At 32.2% G+C, this 19,142-nt stretch overlaps 1 protein-coding gene across 4 annotated transcripts in view; it reads right to left on the bottom strand.

Moving 5' to 3' along the window:
• The window catches only part of LOC114349369 (muscle M-line assembly protein unc-89), a 79,530-nt gene that overhangs the window by 28,692 nt on the left and 31,696 nt on the right, over nucleotides 1-19,142 (bottom strand). For all 4 annotated transcript variants that reach the window (XM_028299718.2, XM_050648112.1, XM_028299720.2 and 1 more), the window contains 5 exons: nucleotides 17,568-18,370; nucleotides 17,243-17,509; nucleotides 16,451-16,573; nucleotides 10,450-10,578; nucleotides 1,886-2,054 (listed from right to left, as the gene is read on the bottom strand). In XM_028299718.2, coding sequence (XP_028155519.2) covers nucleotides 1,886-2,054; nucleotides 10,450-10,578; nucleotides 16,451-16,573; nucleotides 17,243-17,509; nucleotides 17,568-18,370 — 1,491 coding nt within the window. The remainder of the gene's footprint in view (nucleotides 1-1,885; nucleotides 2,055-10,449; nucleotides 10,579-16,450; nucleotides 16,574-17,242; nucleotides 17,510-17,567; nucleotides 18,371-19,142) is intronic.

The raw sequence follows: 19,142 nt of genomic DNA, 5'->3' as shown, positions 1-19,142 counted from the left end.
AAACACCCTGTATTGATGAAGAACATGACTAGTTGTCAAAGTACCTAACTTTTTCATTATCCAACATAAGTGAATGAGTCAAAAAGCAGAATGTTAAGAAAGGCTAAGGCTACGATTGAGTTTTAATTTCAATATTTTTTAAATGCTAAAATATTCCACAGGGTGTTCCGAACTTTGAGGAAAAAACACAGTATTATTGTTACACCCGGTATACACTGACATTTACCTGTTCATCAACACTATTACTAAATCCATATTCTTAGAGAATAAGGCTATAACATATTAAAAAAATCACTAAAAGCGGACAACAGGTTTAGGAGATTCGAGACGTCAAAAATGACTTATTTTTAAGATGTCCGGGTTTTTTTGGCCAGGAGTGTATATTTTACGTCAAACGTGTAACTACTTTAAAATTTTCCTTACAAAAGATGTAGAAATGCAATATAAAAAATGTGCTTAAAAGGTTTTTTTATTCAGAAAAGAGCTTTTTTTCAACTTCTGGCAGTACAACAATTGTGACAGTCCAGGCAACTCTGGGAGCATGCTTATTTCTATCGGAGCAGCGTTTGTCTGGTGATTTAATTATCACACCTCGTAGAAATATAATTAGAAAATGAATCGGATGGAAAAAATTCAATACTGGAAATAATTACTCAGAATGAAAATCAAATATTTTGATTTGAATATCCACAGAAAGACTTAGATAGCACACCTGAAAAAAACAATCTGTGATCATTGAAACTGTTTGAGGCAGGAATACGCAGTTTGTATGGGGATATAATTAAAATCACAATAAAACAAGCCAGTTTGTGATTTCCAGAGGTACCTCAAATCATTTAAAACAAACCTATAGAATCAATAGTAAATTTAAAAATTAATTAATAAAATAAACATTTTCTAATAAGGAGATAAGATTAAAACAGTGCAATTTTCACGATTTTGTATTTTCTAAAATAAAATAATCAAATTATTAAAAGTTTGTTTAGATCATACAGTTAAATTGGGTTTTAGTTTACTATATTTTGAACTATTTCAAAGAAGAAATTACTACATTTAAATACAATGAATAAAAATAAGAATGGAAGCGCAAAAGATTAAGTTAAATTAAATAAGAAACAAAGCAATTGAAATAAAAATCAATTAATATTGAATGGGGATACTAGAAATATAGAATGTATCAAATGCCAATTATACCTCAGAACTATACTCTGTTTTTAAACTATAAGGAGTAAACTCAAAAGGCAGATTCACTCCCAATAATGTCACTGGAACAATCACCAAATAGATCTTCCTTTTGGTTAATCACGTCGGCATTCGACGGTAATCTTAAAATCGAAGTATAGAAGGTTACAAATTGGATAAAAAACTGAAAATAACTGGAAAGCATTATATAGAAGCAGATAAATAGAGTGAGAAATTAAATGCATTTTAACAAATTCAAAGAAACAAAGCGAGATAGTATAAAGGAAGGAGACCCATAGAACTAGTAGCAACGACAAAAAAAGAACTGAGAAGTACAGTAAAACATATTTATCTGTAACCACCAAGAGAAGACACGACAAACGTTCGTTAATGCGGTGCAAGTGACCTTGAGGGTTTCAGTTAAATCTGCTTGTCTGTAGTAATAGTCCATAGCACTGTTATCTAGTATTGGATGAGCAACTACAGCTTAGACATCTTTGAATGTTTACATTTTGTTTTGTTTTCAACCTCGCTCATAGTAATGTGTTTTACGTTATACAACAACAAAATATTTATACCTAATCACTGTAAACCTCAACATACTGTTGACTACTTTTCAACGTATAACCTACCGAAATGCACTATTTTAATCTGAAACTTTAAAATATAAAAATATCTTAATATCTAATTAACAAAAATATACCTTTCATTCCAAGTATTGTACTGTCAAGGATCTCTTTACCCTCTTGTTCCTCTTGCAACGCTTGTCGCTTTGTCTGCTCTTCATCTCCAACTATTATTACGACTGCTTTTCTCTTGAAGCCCTCAAACGGCCGCATTTTACGGCTTTGGGCTGATGCGAACACGTTACTCTGCCACAAGCCTCAGTATTATAATAATGTTCTCAAACGATCATTTATATAAAAAAATATAACCTCAACCAGTTAACAAAAACTTTTCGTTGACAAGGAAGAATGTTATGTGAATTATGCCAAAAACGTCATCTTAACATACATGGTATTTATAATTGTTTCAATAGATATCGAGACAACATATTTTATATATTCCACGATTAAACACCACAAAAGCAAAACTGAACAGCCAACTTTTACTAAATTTATTTATATTGGATAAATTTCTTTAAAATGTATGTTTTACTTAATCATCAATGTATATAACCATTTCAAAATAATTAAATATAATATATCCAAGTCTCCGGAAAAAGAAACGAAAGCTTGACGTAGCCAAATTTGAGTGAGCCAAACTGACTGTGTTTAATTTTAATTTTTATAATAATAATCCTCTGTTCCTATACAATATATTCTATAATGAATTTGTTAATAGAAGATTTCAAAATTCGTTTATAATCATAATTGCATCTGCCCATTTTTGACATAACCCACTTAAATGCAAATAGGTACAGCTTACAATTGACAGGATCTGAGGATATTAACTATGGTATTAAAGTAAATCAGTTACATACTCTTGATGAAAAAATCTTACTCTTTGCAGGACAGTCTCAATTCTATAGTCTGCATATGCTTGGCTTCTCTAACATGCCCACAACTGTGCGCATCACACTGATAACCAAAAGTCTTTAATTTAACTAAAGATTTAAGGAACAGGTACGTTTTGATTCGATTTGGCATTACACTGTATTTTGGATGAACCTTTGGGGAAAAAAGTAGGTACAGTCGGAAAAATGAAAGAATACCCATGATCGATCACGTCAATCACTTATTTTGTATTTGCTATCTTTTTCTATAACAAACGTTTGTTATTTATAGAAAAAGACATATATACAAAATAAGTGATTGATGTGATCGTTTACTATGCTCTTTAGTGGAGTTACAATCTTTGCCATGTGTGGTCTCGCATTACCTTCCATTAGCAGAAAAACATCAACAATAAATCATCCAGCATCAGATGATGTAGGTTCTCCATTATACAGTGTGGGCCAAAGAAAAAAAGAGTCCACCTCAATATTTGGCAGTAGTTATTACATTTTAAGGAAATGCCGAAACAGGTCGATTTTTGATCTAAGAGTGACACATTTTTACGGTAGGTACATACATGTGTCAACCCCCTCCCTTCTACTTCCCCCACCACTTATTTTTAAATAGGGAATAGGGGTCGTGTGGTAGCTCATTTGAAAGGTTATTCAATTCTCTATTCAGTAATATAAACATTAATATAATTATTTATACAGAGTGTCCAAGAATAAAATTGTTTAATTAAATTAATTGACACAAAAAGAAGAATGTAATTTATTTAATTCAAAATACATTCTACTGCTGTCACAAAACAGAAAAAAATGTTTTTTGATAAATAAACATTGCTTTTCGCTTGATTTCAGTGTTCAAGCTGCCATCCACCTGTCTCTTTGTAGGTTGAATATTGAATTTAAGCAACAAACAATGTTTATTTATCAAATAAATTATTTTTTCTGTTTTCTGTCAGCAGTAGAATGTATTTTGAGTTAAATTAATTACATACATTCTTCTTTTTGTGTCAATTAATTTAATTCAAAACAATTTTTCTTGGACACCCTGTATAAATAATTATGTTAATGTTTATATTACTGAATAGAAAATTGTATAACCTGTAGCAGATGGATTTCCGCTACAATGTTTCGTTTGTTTGTAACCTGTTGAGAGTACTCGTGGAGGATTTCACCACATGGTATTGGATTTTTACGGTGAAAATCGGGCACTCCGTATAGGTTGTACGACACATTTCTATGAACCGGCATTGTGTGAACGCCCTTTACTGAATTCCCGTATTATTGAGGTCCTGTAATAAAGTCCCGTATTGAATATTGAAGCCCTTATATCCCGATGAGATGTTTGTTTTATGTTCCTGTTTCAAGTTCCCAGAAATGAAGCTACCCCTGTTTTGAATGACCCCCCCCCCCTCCGCCTCGTGTCAAGGACACCGAAGTCTCTTTGTTTGGTTCAAGTGTGATTTGTGACAGGATGTTTTCATGTTTAATTTTGAAAATTAAGTGTTTTGAAGGTACTGTATTATTTTGTTTTTATTCCAAGAATATTAAAAATTGCAGTTGGTCAAAGAAATTTAAATATTTTATAAAGATAGTTTGTTTTCAACATGGAAAGTTTTTTAAAATAGAATGGCAGTGACATTTGACAGCCAGTCAAATCTTGTTTTGGATACACTGCCCGATAAAATAGAAATTTTATGTATTTATATAAAAATCATGTGAAATAATAAATCTTGTGTATTTTTGGAAGTCAGAAAAGATTGTAAATTATTGTCCATGGTAAAATCATGTAAAAGTTTATAGTTGTTTTTATTATTAATTTCCTGTTTGAGAACATGTTTATTCTCAAAGTAAAAATAAAGTCTAAAGGTTTGAATAAACATTGTAGAATGTACCTATTTTTTTATTTCTGTAACCTTTTTTTGGAAAATTATTAACCAGATATTAATACAAGTGAAATAAGTTTTAGAGTAGAGAAAAAGAAATGGCATAGAAGCCATAGAATGATGAAGTAAATAGTAGCCCAGTTTGACCCAAACGAGGAATCTAGGATGAGTGTCCCCCAATTGGTACCCATAAGTAGAGAATATGTCCAGTAAGTACCCAGTAATGAACCAGAAGATTTATTTCAAACGGCGTCCATTTTTAAATAGTAGAAAAGTCCTCTAGTCTGTGTAAGTATCCTTTGTTTATTTGGTTATGGTAGTTAGTCATCTTTAAACCCTCCCATCTCCCTAATGAATCCACGACTCAGCTCTCTGAACAACAAACTGAAGCGCCATTCGCAAAGAAGCTTTATGTTCCTGCTCCTTCTACTTTAGCCCCATTTCGACCCCCAGTATCTTTGTCGTTAGTTCTATCCCTGATCCCATCTGAGCAGACATGTAAAACGCTTCAGACATTTCAAATGAGCTAGCACCCGACCCCTATTTCCTATTTAAAAATAAGGGGTGGGGGAAGTGGAAGGGAGGGGTTGACAAATGACAGATGTATGTATCGTAAAAATATGTCCCCCTTAGACCAAAAATCGACCTGTTTTGACATTTCCTTAAAATCTAATAACTACTGCCAAATATCGAGATGACTATTTTCTTTGGCCCACACTGTATATCTATGTCGACAAAAATACACGCTTATTTATCCACTTGTAAAATCAAAGGAATAAGTCAATAACTGTATAATTGCAGCACAATCAAAATTTTTCGTTGGTTAGTTAATGGAGTTTTTGTTTGTCATGTGCGGCACAACAATTATTGAAACTGACATATGTATTCGTCTTATACCAGAAGCCAAGCGACCAATATCCAAATCTTGTGTAAATACGAAGAGCTGATGTCATCCGGGCAATACGAAGACAAAGAGTTAAGATTCATTTGGAAAATACAAAGTGTACAGCATCACTTGTATTAAGCACAAGATCGGCGCGTAAACGTAGTTTGATTATTTTTAAAGCTGTCAATTGCAATCTGTAACATATATTTTCAGGGATATTATATAAGTTATTGTATGAGATGCAGTATCTTGAATATTTGAATACATGTACGATTGAACACATATGTTTGTGTAAAAAATGAATTTGTTTCTGACAATTCTTCTGATGAATGATACTCTTCTATTTAAATTTTTATGTTTAGTCGATCTGGGTATCCAACTTCCTATAACTGTAAGGTAGCTGCCTGGAAAGTTTTAGATTCTCTTCTGATTTCTGATCTTCATAAAATAAATGATACAAAGTTAATAGATGGTATCCAGAAACGCAAAATAGGGTATTAGCCACATGTCATGGAAGCTTGAGTTGACCATGAAAGCAAAAATTACAAGGTAAATTTTAGATCCGTTAGGAATGCATACGGGGATCAGCATAAGTCAGGCAACACTCTATAAAAATCGGCATAAGTCCGGCAACGGTCATAAGTCTGGCAACGCTGTCGAAATAGATTAAAACGAAGCATCCGCGTCTCTCCCACGTACTACACGAGGATGATTTCGATCGCAGATTGGAATTTTGCTAGTGCGTGTGATACGTGTGCCTTATTATATAACTTTCCAAACAATAATGTAAAATTTAAATGAATTATTAAAGTATTTTAGTGGGGTAACATAGTTGCCCCGCATGGCCTGCAGTGTAAGTTTTTATAGCAAGGTTCCAGAAAGGTTAACATAATAAATTTCATATATTCGAGCATTCAACCATCTCCTATTTACATATCAAATAATTTTTATCCCTTACAGATCTGTGAAGGTCGTTGTTATATCGGATCTTATATACATACTTACTAATACAAATACAAAATATGTACTGAGTACTGAGAAATGCGATTCTCGATATGATTACCGGTACTCAAATACAAAAGTAATCATAGTAATCAAAGTATCCTACTAATACTAATACAAAATATTTACATACTGAGAAATGCGATTCTCGATATGATTACACGTACTCAAATACAAAAGTAATCAAAGTAACGAATACTGTAAATGATTACTTTATACAAAAGTAACGATTTGTAACGAATACTCGAAAGTAACTATAATTAACATCACTACAGTACACGCAGTTATGCCGATTGACTGTTCACGCATCTGTTCAGCTTAGATGTTACTTCATCCGACCACAAAATGGAACGCTGGAACTGCGATCATCATGATTGCGATCATCATGATTTAAGAAATATTTGTTTTTATTATTAAAAAGATTTACATTTTTTTTATTTTTACCTGTAATTACAATTTGATTTTATTCCTGATTTTTACAGTCAGGGCATAAACATGTTTTACTTTCTTCTCGATGTATGGTACAAATTGATTTTCTGCATGTACTACATGATAGTATATTGTTGAATGTCTCTGGCAGGGGTTTCTGGCACTGTGTGCCCCGAGGAGTTAATTTAAATTTTAGTATAAAATTGAAATTATATTTGATAATTTTTATAAAAAAACGATTTAGTAATATATTTTCTAAGATTACCTGGAGGGATAAAAAAAATAAGACAAAACCGCATCTGGGGTAACCAAGTTGCCCCGCACGGCCACGGAAAGGTTAAAAATGATAAAAAAACAAAACATGACTTTTTTTATAAATTCTACTAAAGTTTTTTCAACCCGTGCAGATATCTATGTATTAGGATTTTAGATCTAGATTTAGAAAAACATCATGCCTAGGCCACATACTGAGAAACAATAAGTACAAATGCTCAACTATTACTGAAAGGAAAGATCGAGAGAAAGAGAGGCATATGAAGGAAAAGACTATCGTGACTAAGAATCATCTGACAATGAACAGGGTTAAATTTTGAACAGCTAATAAGAACAGCTGAAGACAGACAACAGTTTGCAATTGTAGTAGCCAACATCCATTGATGAAAATGCACTTTAAGAAGAATATATTATAATGAAACAACAAAATATATAACAACATGTAAAATTAAAGTTTTTGATTAGGTATAGTGTAGAAACATTATTATTTCCACATTTTTTCCGGCCTAAATGTTTTCGACATTGGCTGACGAATGAGGAATACAAAGTCGGTTAAACACAAAAGTTGTTAGTTAGTTTTGAACATTTGTATTCCATCTCCTAATTTTAAATTTTGAACGTCTATCCAAAACGGTACAGATTCATCTGAAAAGGATTTAATTTCTTCTGTGCTCTTCAACCAAATTTGGAAATAAAATTATTATTTCGGATACTGAAGCAATTAATTTTAATAACGAGAAATTTTTTTAATGTTCTTTAATTATCTCGAAATATGTACTAAGATTTCAGTATAAATAATGGAGTTAAAAAGAGCAAAATAAGTTAAATTCTGCTGTTTTAAGATTTTTAAATATGTATACCTAATTTTTTTATTTAGTTTGTAAATAGTTCAGGGTGGTTCGGGTACATTAGTCCCAAAATCTTTAAAGTGGTCATCATAAAATTATCTGCTGAACATCTGTGGCAAGGGTGGCATCTGTAATCTGTGCCCTCTGCATACCGATGCAACACTCGTCGTCACTCGTGGAATACCGGTCCCGCCCGATATCAATCGGTTGTAGATACAATACGGCTGTGTTGGTACGATTGGTAAGAATACGAAGTAATCAGAGTAATCAAAGTAACGATTTGCCTCTTCATATAGTAATCGTTACTTTCGGTATTCGTAAGTAACGAGTACTTTGTAACGAATAGTTACTTTTTCAACATCACTAGTGTACTGGAACGACCAGAATCGCGTCTTCATTGAAGAAGAATTAAACCTGCCTGGGGGGCGTTTGTGGGCAGGTATCCATGCGGGAGGTCTCCAGGTCCATACTTTTTTGGGGGTAACGTGACGAGCCATAGTTATCTGGAAATGCTCGAAGATTTACGTGAGCAAATGGATAACAGTCCACCATTCGCGAATATCATTTCATGTAGGATGAAACTCGCCGCACAAGGGGCATGTGTGCGGCTGTATGATCGAAGCGAAGATCGGTGGGATATGCGCATTTTATCAATGAAATTCGATATTTTTAGGACATTCCAGAAGCCGCTACAGATAAAATGTTTTAACAACCCATTAATCATTCAGAATTAGTCGACGGATATTAGTACAGTTAAAATAATTAAGACGATGATTTAATGAGTGAAATTTAAAGTTTTTTCTACTTTAATGACAAAAAAGCAAGCTCATTAACAGAACCCAATTAAAAATTATTTTGCACATCATATTTGAAACATTATTTGGTTGAAAAATCTCATTTTTGTTGGCAAAAAAATATATTAATTTATCTGGACTAAATTACAGTTCTGTTTATCTTAAAAGGGATATGTTACTATCAACATTCACACAGTGTTGTAAAAGTGAATTTTGTTATTTTGAGTGTAAATTTTCCCAGCGATCTACGAGGGTATAATACCTTAATGTTAATTTTGGAGAATGGATAGGAAGATGTGGAATCGTTGAGTGGCCCGCACGGTCGTGTGACCTGACAACTTGTGATTTCTTCCTGTGGGACCTTCTCAAGAACCGCGTTTTTGCAAGAGGACCACGCACCTTCCCGACCTCCGAACTGGAATTGAAGAAGAGTTTTGAAATCTTCGCGGACAGCTTGACGTGTTTCATCGGACCTGCCTCTCCATTGCGAAACGTTGCAATAAATTCATTAAAGATGAGCATCAATTTGAACACTTACAGTAATCGTTTTCCAAATACCTTTTGTAATTTCTTTGAATAAATTCATTTTGGCGCTGCACTTTTTTCTTAATGCAAATTTGTTGCCGGACTTATGCCGACCACTGTATATTGTCTACCTCTATTCTTTCCGTTTTTGATTCGTCGGTGAACATTAAGATTGGATTATCAGATTATCTAAACCAAATTTAGCTTAAAAAAAGCTGTCCAGTGTTGACTATTGTCTTTTGTTGCTTCAGAGGTGTTGCAGAAGAACTAAGAAATTATTACGATAGTTTAAAGAGTCATATCTGAAGTGGTGAGTGGATTAACAAATGGACAAAAAAAAATAAATGGTAATGAAAAATAACAAGAATTGAGAAAAATCATCCTTGACTGGAGTAACGAATAAACAGAATAATTAGTCTAAGCAGTAATGACATCAGGCACTGCTCTGATCGTACAAAATGGTATATTCAGTGTGGTATAGCCATTACCTAAAGATCACTATGAAACTTTAGGTTAACGGAAGAACTATCATATTTCTGCGGTCTGTTGAAGTAGTGTGGTGTGTCCATTACCTAAAGATCAGTATGAAACTTTAGGTAACTGGAAGAACTAAAATATTTCTACAGTTTCTGTTGTAGCATCCAGTTTTTAATATTTTTTACATGTATTATTTATGAGGAAAAATTCTACTAACTAAACGGAAAAATAAGTTTATAATGCTTCAAATGTTCACAGTGCTTAATAAATATTAAGCTTTAAGTTAATCTGCAACCAACATTACGAAAACAAACATTAATGTTCAACGAAAAGTTTTTGATAACTGTAAATGATAATCCCTAAATTAACGTGGCAGTAAAATTGTTTTGAACATTTTACACGGATTATGCACCGATTATCAAAAACGCCATACCAGCGTCGTGATTTTCCTACAAATGTCATTAACATATTAAAAGGATTATCTACAAATTTTATAACATGAAGAATACATTACCTGTGAATTGATGATGGTTGACATCTTAGGAAATATACTTACATCTGCAGAATTTAACTGTTAAGCTATATACTTACTTGTAAGTTTAGCCATGTAATTTTAAGACCATTAGATATTTAAAGGAAATCTTACCTGATCGATAATGTAGTTTCTTCTGCGTGTAGGTGCTGTAGATAGTAATCGGTTTATACACCGCTGCATTCTGTCTATTAGGATACGCCATTTGCCTTTATATTTGGATTTAAAGGGCTCCCCAAATACCTAAAAGGTATATAGTTTAGTTCGAAGTTCAGATTATATAATTTTCTATCAGACATTACTTGGTCAAAAAAAAACTTGGGAACAGGAAAAAATTAGAAGCGCCAAAACAACAAAAAGAAAAATCAACATGGATTGGGAGGAATGGTAAGGGACAATGTAAAAAATAGGAGACATAAAATCAGGAAAAGAAAACTGGAAAAAGCACTTCTCTAACTTGTACAAAATCAAACACATCAGGAATAACCTCTTTCCATAGTTTCAGTTTTTTTGAAAACTATAAGGACTTGGAAGGCACAACTATAACAAAATATACTCACGTTCAAAAATATTGCTTATGCATGTGGAATGAATTTTTTGTGCTGTTATTCTTAGCCCCCCCCCCCTCCGTATCATAGGAATGGGATTTCTTTTTCGAATGCGATGTTTTAAAATATCATATAAATGCTATAATCGGATTTAAATCTGATCTGGGCTTTATGCCGGTCAGTATAATTTTTAAATTGAATCTCATCACAGTAAGTCTTCACTATGCTAGCGACATGCATTAACACCAATATGTCATATCCAGTATGGCTTTCAATGGTAAAACATGATCTTCTTACATGTTTTCAATGTACCGGGTGTCCCAATAAGACCAATAAGAATGGCTCTCGGCCATATCTTAGGAACCGTTTATAATACAGCTTTGAGAAAAAAAAATATTTATAACAAAAGTTGCCCCGGGAAAAGCCTGGAAATTATTTTCATAATTGTAGATCCACCTCTAGAGGGCGTAATTGAATATAAAAAATATACTTGGTCTTGTTGAAAAAAGTTCTTTTTCGTCAATGTAAGAGTCTTATTTGCGAAATAGCCTATGCTAAATCTAGTTTTCTTTGGAGAATATTAAATACAAGTATGTATTTTTAATCCTGTATTACAAAATTAGCCCAAATTAGCAACATAATACCGAAAACCGCATGTCGATACCTTTTTTCTATCTCGAGATATCTTAAGAAACATGTAAATTTTCAACAAAACTGTTACTGTCACCGGTAAATGAGGTTAAGGATGTAAACGTATATAATTAATTAAAACAACAATAAGACAAACAACACTATAAAATATAACAAAGAAATAAAAGCAACTACTTACTTAGTGACGACCTAAATGTTCAAATTGTTGCTCATCATTTTCGATGCTCTTTACTCTTTCAAGAGTAGATTGAACAGCAGTCTCAATTTCTGCTTTTGCAATGCTTTGAATGGCGTTTCGTACTCTATAGATTCTAGATCATGTTTTCTCGCATAGTGGGCTTAGCGGCAAAAACAAGATCTTTAATCCGTCCCCATAAATAAAAGTCTAAAACAGTTAAATCTGTTGCTATTCAATCTACTCTTGAAATAGTAAATGCTTGCATCGAAAATGATGGGCAACAATTTGAACATTTAGGCAGTCACTAAGACTAAGTAAGTATGTAGTTTCTTTTATTTTTTTATATTTTATAGTGTTGTTTGTCTTATTGTTGTTTTAATTAATTATATACGATTATATCTGGAAAATGTTTATTTGTTTTTCCATAGCACACTACTTTTCCTTAACCTCGCTTACCGGTGACAGTAACAGTTATGTTTAAAATTTACATATTTCTTAAGATATCTCGAGATAGAAAAAAGGTATCAACATGCGGTTTTCGGTATTATGTTGCTAATTTGGTCTAATTTTGTAATACAGGATTAAAAATGCATACTTGTATTTAATATTTTCCAAAGAAAACTAGATTTCTCAAAATAATTAAATACCGCCTCCTAGCTTGCATATTACTTATTAGGCTATTTCGAAAATAAGACACTTACATTGACGAAAAAAAGCTGTTTTCAACAAGTGCAAGTATGCAAAATTCGATTAAGCAGAACCGGACTTACAACCATTTTTTAATAAGACGGTTCTCACTCACCCCTACCTCTTATTTGCAAAGGTAGACTTAAACTTGTGAAATCAAATATGCGCAGAATTTTTGGTTTTTGTTTTTTTACTTCACTTTTTTTAACTTGTTTATATTTTTTTTTATTGACGATTTATCTAATTTTATAAAATTGTATTTGTTATTGTTATGTATATCTTTTTCGTGAATCTATGTTAAGCTTTGTCTATAAAATTGTATAATTTTCAGTGACAATAAAGCATATTTCTATTCTATTCTATTCTATAAGAATACGATGATTGGATTTCCAGTGCCCTTTCATTAATTAAATTTTGTAAAATTTTGATTTTTTAATTTTTGATATTCAATTACGCCATCTAGCGTTGGACCTACAATTATGAAAATAATTTCCAGGTTTTGCCCGAGGCAACTTTTGTTAAAAATATTTTTTTCTCAAAGCTGTACTATAAACGGTTCCTGAGATATGGCCGAGAGCCATTCTTATTGGGACACCCGGTACATATCATTTCTCATTCACCTAATCACCTTCACGTGTTTGGTATGTGCTTTCAAAGCAATACCGCTCCATAGCACTAGGCTGCCACCCCCAAAACTAACCCTCCGTATGAGGTTACAACTGACATACTGTTCGTCAAGACAAAAGTTTTGTAAATCTTGCTTCCATATGATGAATGCGATGTCAGATGTAACTTCGTACAGAGTGTTAATTTTGGTGGTGGCGGCATAGGGCTATGGAGTGGTATTTTAATTGGTTGAATGACAGCTGATATGTACAGCTGGTTCCTAAAAAAACTGATACGACTCTTAGGAAGATTTCTGTATCTCACTCTTAAATAAGATTGGTCTACATGTACCTTCAAGAGCCACCCGTTCTGTGACCACCTTCCACGAAGTCATTAACCGCACAAACTATGGTTCAAGTTCCTATCTTTATAAAAGTATTAAATTAGCAAACACATTATCTCCGCATATTGATTTCTTTGTGAACGACTTTACTGCGTTTTCCACACAATTAAATTTATATTTAACTTAATGTTCTAATTTCAAAATGATTTGGACGGCATTATGCATAACTCGACCAAGCGCCATTTCTTTAATATTGAGATAACAGCGGATTCTGGTGACACATAGCTAAAACTATCTTGGAAAAAATCCCTGTTATTGTCACGTTAATGGTTACTAAGAAAAACAAAATTAAACCAAGCGACATTAATCCACTTACCATTAAGCGACCATTAAGCAACCAAGAAACGAAAAACTTTGAAGCCATTTATCTCAAAACTATGTTTTGGCACTTGGTCGAGTTATGCATAACGCCGTCCATTTGTCAATTACTGTTATTGTCTTTTAAGTAATTTTTATAAGTAATTTTATTTTTATTGTTGTTTGTTATGTATTTACCAATTTTGTACCTACTAGATCTTATTTTTTCTAATTTGTGTGACATTTTAATAATATCATGTACTAATGGACTTCGGTCCGTAAATGAATAATAAATAAATTTGATTATTTTGAGCAGTGTATTTGATTGGTCTGACATTATATTTATTATGACATACAAATAATAAAATAAACAAAAAAACAACAAACAACTGATTACATTTTTAATTCATATATTAAAATAATACAACATCATATAAAAGGATTCTCTTCTAATCTCTAAAAAAACGTACGATCTTCATGAGCGGTAGATATTTTTGGTCTTCCAGAACCTTGCTTTCTTTCGAGAGTTTCTTGTTCTCTCCATCTTTTATTAATATTAAAAACTGTTGTTCTGCTTACGTTAAAATGGTTCGCTATACACTGCTCAATTTTCTACAAAATACGCTTTAAGAGTTGTATCAGTTTTTGAAGTTATACTTCTTTACCGGCGATAGAGGGTGATTTTTTTATATGTTAAAACCTATCAGCCCGGCGCATGCGCATTATAACTTTGTTCTGATTGGATGTTCAAATGACATGTCAAAAATTATCCGATATGGCAGCTGTGGTTTGGAGGTAAAGGTAAAGGTAAACAAATGTATAATATATTAGTTTTATTGTTGTGAGGACAGAAACAAAAAAGTTTATAATATTGTAGTGACTTTTAAATAGTTTTTAAAAGCAACAGGTACGTAATAATTGTTAATGTATCATGGGTATAAACCTACCTATTTGATCTGCCAAAATACATAGTATGTAATACTTTTAGGGCCGGTTGTTCGAACGCTAATCAACAATGATCATTATCAAATATTTAATTACTGTCACCAACTGTCAAAATCAACTTTGTTTGGGTTGCTGAAAACATAATTGATTACAATTATGAAATTACTTAATCAATTATGTTAATAATTGTTATGTTAATTGATTAACTAATCTCATAATTTTAATCAATTATGTTTTCAGCAACCCAATAAAAGTTGACATTGACAATTTTTGTGACAGTAATTAAGTATTTGATAGTGATCATTGTTGATTAGCGTTCGAACAACCGGCCCTTATTTATATAATTTGATTACCATCAAAATTTCTATCAATATTCACCTAATATATTGTTTTTTTACTCTATGTTTTGTTGTATTTTTTCAATTCTAAATCATTTCAATTCAAAATTAAAATAATTTGATCAATTTTCAAAATATCAAAATATCACAAGTTTAATCCGTTTAGTTAGTCGATCTTCGTAAATAATGACACATAGTGTCCGTGGCTAAGCGGAGAAGGCGAATGAATTCCAATACCAACCGCTCTTATCAGCGCTGGTTCGAGTCCCAATAGAAACTTTCTTTTTTGTTTTTTTTTAATACATTTTATGATTGTAAGTATATTTATTATATAATTGTATTTTCAGAAAATACGTATTTAGTTCAAAAAATTTTCGACAATTAATGTTCAGACATCATTTGTGGCTTGTTTAATGTGTTTGTGTGTGTTTTATTCTTTTATTGTTTTAATTTTTGGCACTGTTCTAATAAAAATGTTTGAGAAGTAGTAAGTATAAATTAGTTTAATATTTAAACAAAATATAAATAAAAAGTATATTAATTTCATTTAAATCATATAATAGAAGTATAACTTCTTACGTGCGTAAAAAGTACACACACACATTCTTTTTTTTTGGAACCAGCTGTACATTCAAAACATTTTAGAAGATTGAAATTTACCAGCCATATTGGATAACAAATTCATGTTAATGCAAAGTGATGCAGGTCTTCATCTCAGTAGAATAGTGAATACTTACGATGATATTAATTTTAAAATTCAAATTTAAATCCGATTATATGATTTATACGATACTTCAAAACATCACATTCGGAAAAGAAATTCTATTCCTATGGCACTGGGGGCAGCACAAAATTTTTTTTTTCAAAGTTAATTTCAAAATATGCAATATTTTTGTCCGTGAGTGTATGTATGTATCAGAAACTGTATATGGGCAACACATACGCTTAATTTTGTGATATTTAACTTTAACTAAATAAACACAAACAATTATAAATTTCTGCATACTGACACCGTATACTTCAGATGGTAAGGTTTCTTGACCTTACCATGATCAGATATTCGTTTTATGTAATGTAATTTTTCGTGTGAAAGTCCTTTGTGCTTGTAATAGATGTTTTTAACTTTTCCGACCTCAAAAACAACAGCAAAGTTGAGCATTTTTCAACAGTCCGACAAGGTTTTTTTCCATCAATTAAAAAAACTGCATAAGAAAATAGAAGTATTTTTATATCGTACATGGGATCCATCTCTCTTCATAGTGCTATTTTGAACCTTTTGATCATAGCTCTGAAGATGGCTTTATAAGCCGAAAGCGCTCAGCTAGGAATTATTTAATTTACACACTTCAAAAGTACACTTCTCCCTATTTACCTATTTTATTTTAAAATTGAATTTGCCCCAAGAAATTTGTGATACGACTTTATGAAATAAAATATATGGCTAAATAATGTTCACACTTACTGTCATTCTCTCTAACATGGTGGTGTTTCCTATTACTGTATATTTCTTATCCTTATTCTGTGCTACATGTTCATTTACCCAATGAGTTTTACCACAAGCAGGTAAACCAAACATTAAAAGTACCTAAAATAAAACAAAATAATAAAATAAACCTGTTAGAATCAAATAAAAATAGAAAAAAATACAGTCCAAGAAAAATTCTAATTATATCATGCTGTGCATGTTTGTGCAAGAAACTCAAAGAAACGATGAAAATCTTTTCATAGACGGAACCAATGTCGAACAAGTAGACCAATATGCACATCTTGAAACAATGATCAACTCCAGAGTTATGTTGGCTAGGTGTTACATTTCCTTGACTTCGTTTTATGCAATGGAAGCTTGGACCTTGAATGCCACAACAATGAAAAAAACTGGAATCATTTGAACTGTGGGTGTATAGAAGAATTTTAAAAATATCGTGCACAGAACATGTCACAAACAAGAGGTTATGAGAAAGATGAATAAAAAAATGGAAATCTTAAACACAATCAAAACAAGAAAATTGGAATAATTCTGACATATGGAGGAATATACAACTTGCTCCAATTGATTATGCAGGGAAGGATTTAAGGAAAAATAAGCCTAGGAAGACATAGAATATTGTGGCTGTGCAACCTGAGAGAATGGTACGGATGTACATGTACATACATCAAATGAATAATTGTTGACCTCCGTCACGAAGATCGCACTTGAAGAAGATGTACAAGCTTAAATGTTTTGCATTTTAAGTATCTTACAGGAAAAACATACCTCACATTCTGATTTAGCTTCTGGTCTGGTGGGTCCAGAAACTTTATTCTCAGCTTTACTAATGAACTTATAATTTGTAAGTTCTGATGGAACTGCAAACCAAGGTTCTGCCTTCTCCCCAAAGTTTACTTCGAATGCATAATTTCTAGAAACAATGTGTGGGTAGAGTACAAAATCTTCAGGCATTTCTGACTTGGATATTTCAGTAGGAGGTTGTAGTTCTCCATTAACTGAAAATCGAAGAATTATGGAAGATTCTGTAATATCCTAAAACATATATAAAATTAATATAATATACGCGTGATATATGCCTTTAATATATTACCAAGTAAGCTCCAATTACAGCATCAGTATCAAAAGTTACTCCATAGTCGGAAAATTTCTTATCTGTAACGAATTTTCCAGATGAATCGTAGCCAAATGAATGTTTTTCTTCGCCTAATTGTAATGAAGAACTTGATAGTGACCATCCTATCCTAACACAGTGTGTTGGAATAACGGTAGCCTCTGATTTTTCACTGCTTTTATCATCTTTCTCATCTACTTCCATTGGCTTTTCATCAGTTTCTTTGTTTAACTTTTCATCAGTTTCTTTGTTTGACTTCTCATCAGTTTCTTTGTTTGGCTTTTCATCAGTTTCTTTGTTTGACTTCTCATCAGTTTCTTTCTTTGACTTCTCATCAGAATTTTCTTCTCCTTTGGGTTCTTTTGGTTTATCGGTACTTTCCGGCGGTTTATCAGCTGCAGACTCTTTGTTTTCTGCATTTTCACTCTCAGTAACTTCCATGGACTCTTCCTTCTTTTCTAGGCTAGCCTCTTTATTTTCACTGGCAGTATCTTTTTCTGTGTCATTCTCTTTCTTTTCACATGATTTATCTCTTTCATCACGTTTTTCGTCACTATCAGATTTGTTTGTCCTTTCTCTTCTGTAATCCCTATGAGATCTCTCTAATTCAAAAGTGTCACACTTAAGTTTTTCAGTAATTTTTACTTCGTAGCAAACCTTTCCATTGGACACACCATGCGTGGCTCTAGCACCTGCCCACACATAACTAAAAACGCCTTCATTCAAAGGTTTCGCTGACAAAAATGTACCTTTGTCTACTTCAAGATTAAGATCGGAATCAACTATAACAAAAAATTGCAATCAATAATAAAATATTACCTACCAATGGTAAACCAAAAATAATGTGATTTTGCAGTTTTTTTTCTTTTTTAATAAAACTCCAACACAAATCTTATAATTATTGCTATCTGATAATTTACTACGGTCAATAAGCAAGTTAGTTCTATTTTAATTTACTACAAGAAACTTATCTAAGGTTATATTCACCAATAATCCTTAGGCTCTAATACATAAGTTAAAATAATGTAACAAAAAATATGAGAACATCTAAATATCCATCATAAGTACATGAAACATAAACTGATCAAGGAATAAAAAAAGTAGCTTGTGTAGCTAGTGTTGTCAGGAACAAACAATTCCAGACAATGGCCTATAAACTTTGAAAATGTTGAACCATTACAAGGATATGAAAATGGTTGAAGTTATAAAAGACAAATACCATACAGTTATACTGCCGTGCTTAGCGAAAACGCCGTATCTGCAAAAATCTGAAAAAATTAGGTTTATACATTTTTCTAACCCAAATGTATGATAGTAAGCAAATCTATCTTATTTGCTTACTAAAAATGACGTAAGTTAAGCCAAAATACATTAAACACAACGCATTTTATGCCGTATCTGCAAAAATGTTCATGGATACTTAGAATAAATGCGTCATCTGAAAAATACTTAGAAAAAACGCCGTATTTAAATGTCACTTGCCGCGTTTATCCTAAGCAGGCACTAGATGCGGCGTTCTACCTAAGCATTTGACAGATTTTTACAGCATGTGTA

This window comes from Diabrotica virgifera, chromosome 4 (assembly GCF_917563875.1).
Source record: "Diabrotica virgifera virgifera chromosome 4, PGI_DIABVI_V3a".
Classification (NCBI taxonomy): Eukaryota; Metazoa; Arthropoda; class Insecta; order Coleoptera; family Chrysomelidae; genus Diabrotica; species Diabrotica virgifera.
This window is presented reverse-complemented; position numbering and strand designations above follow the sequence as displayed.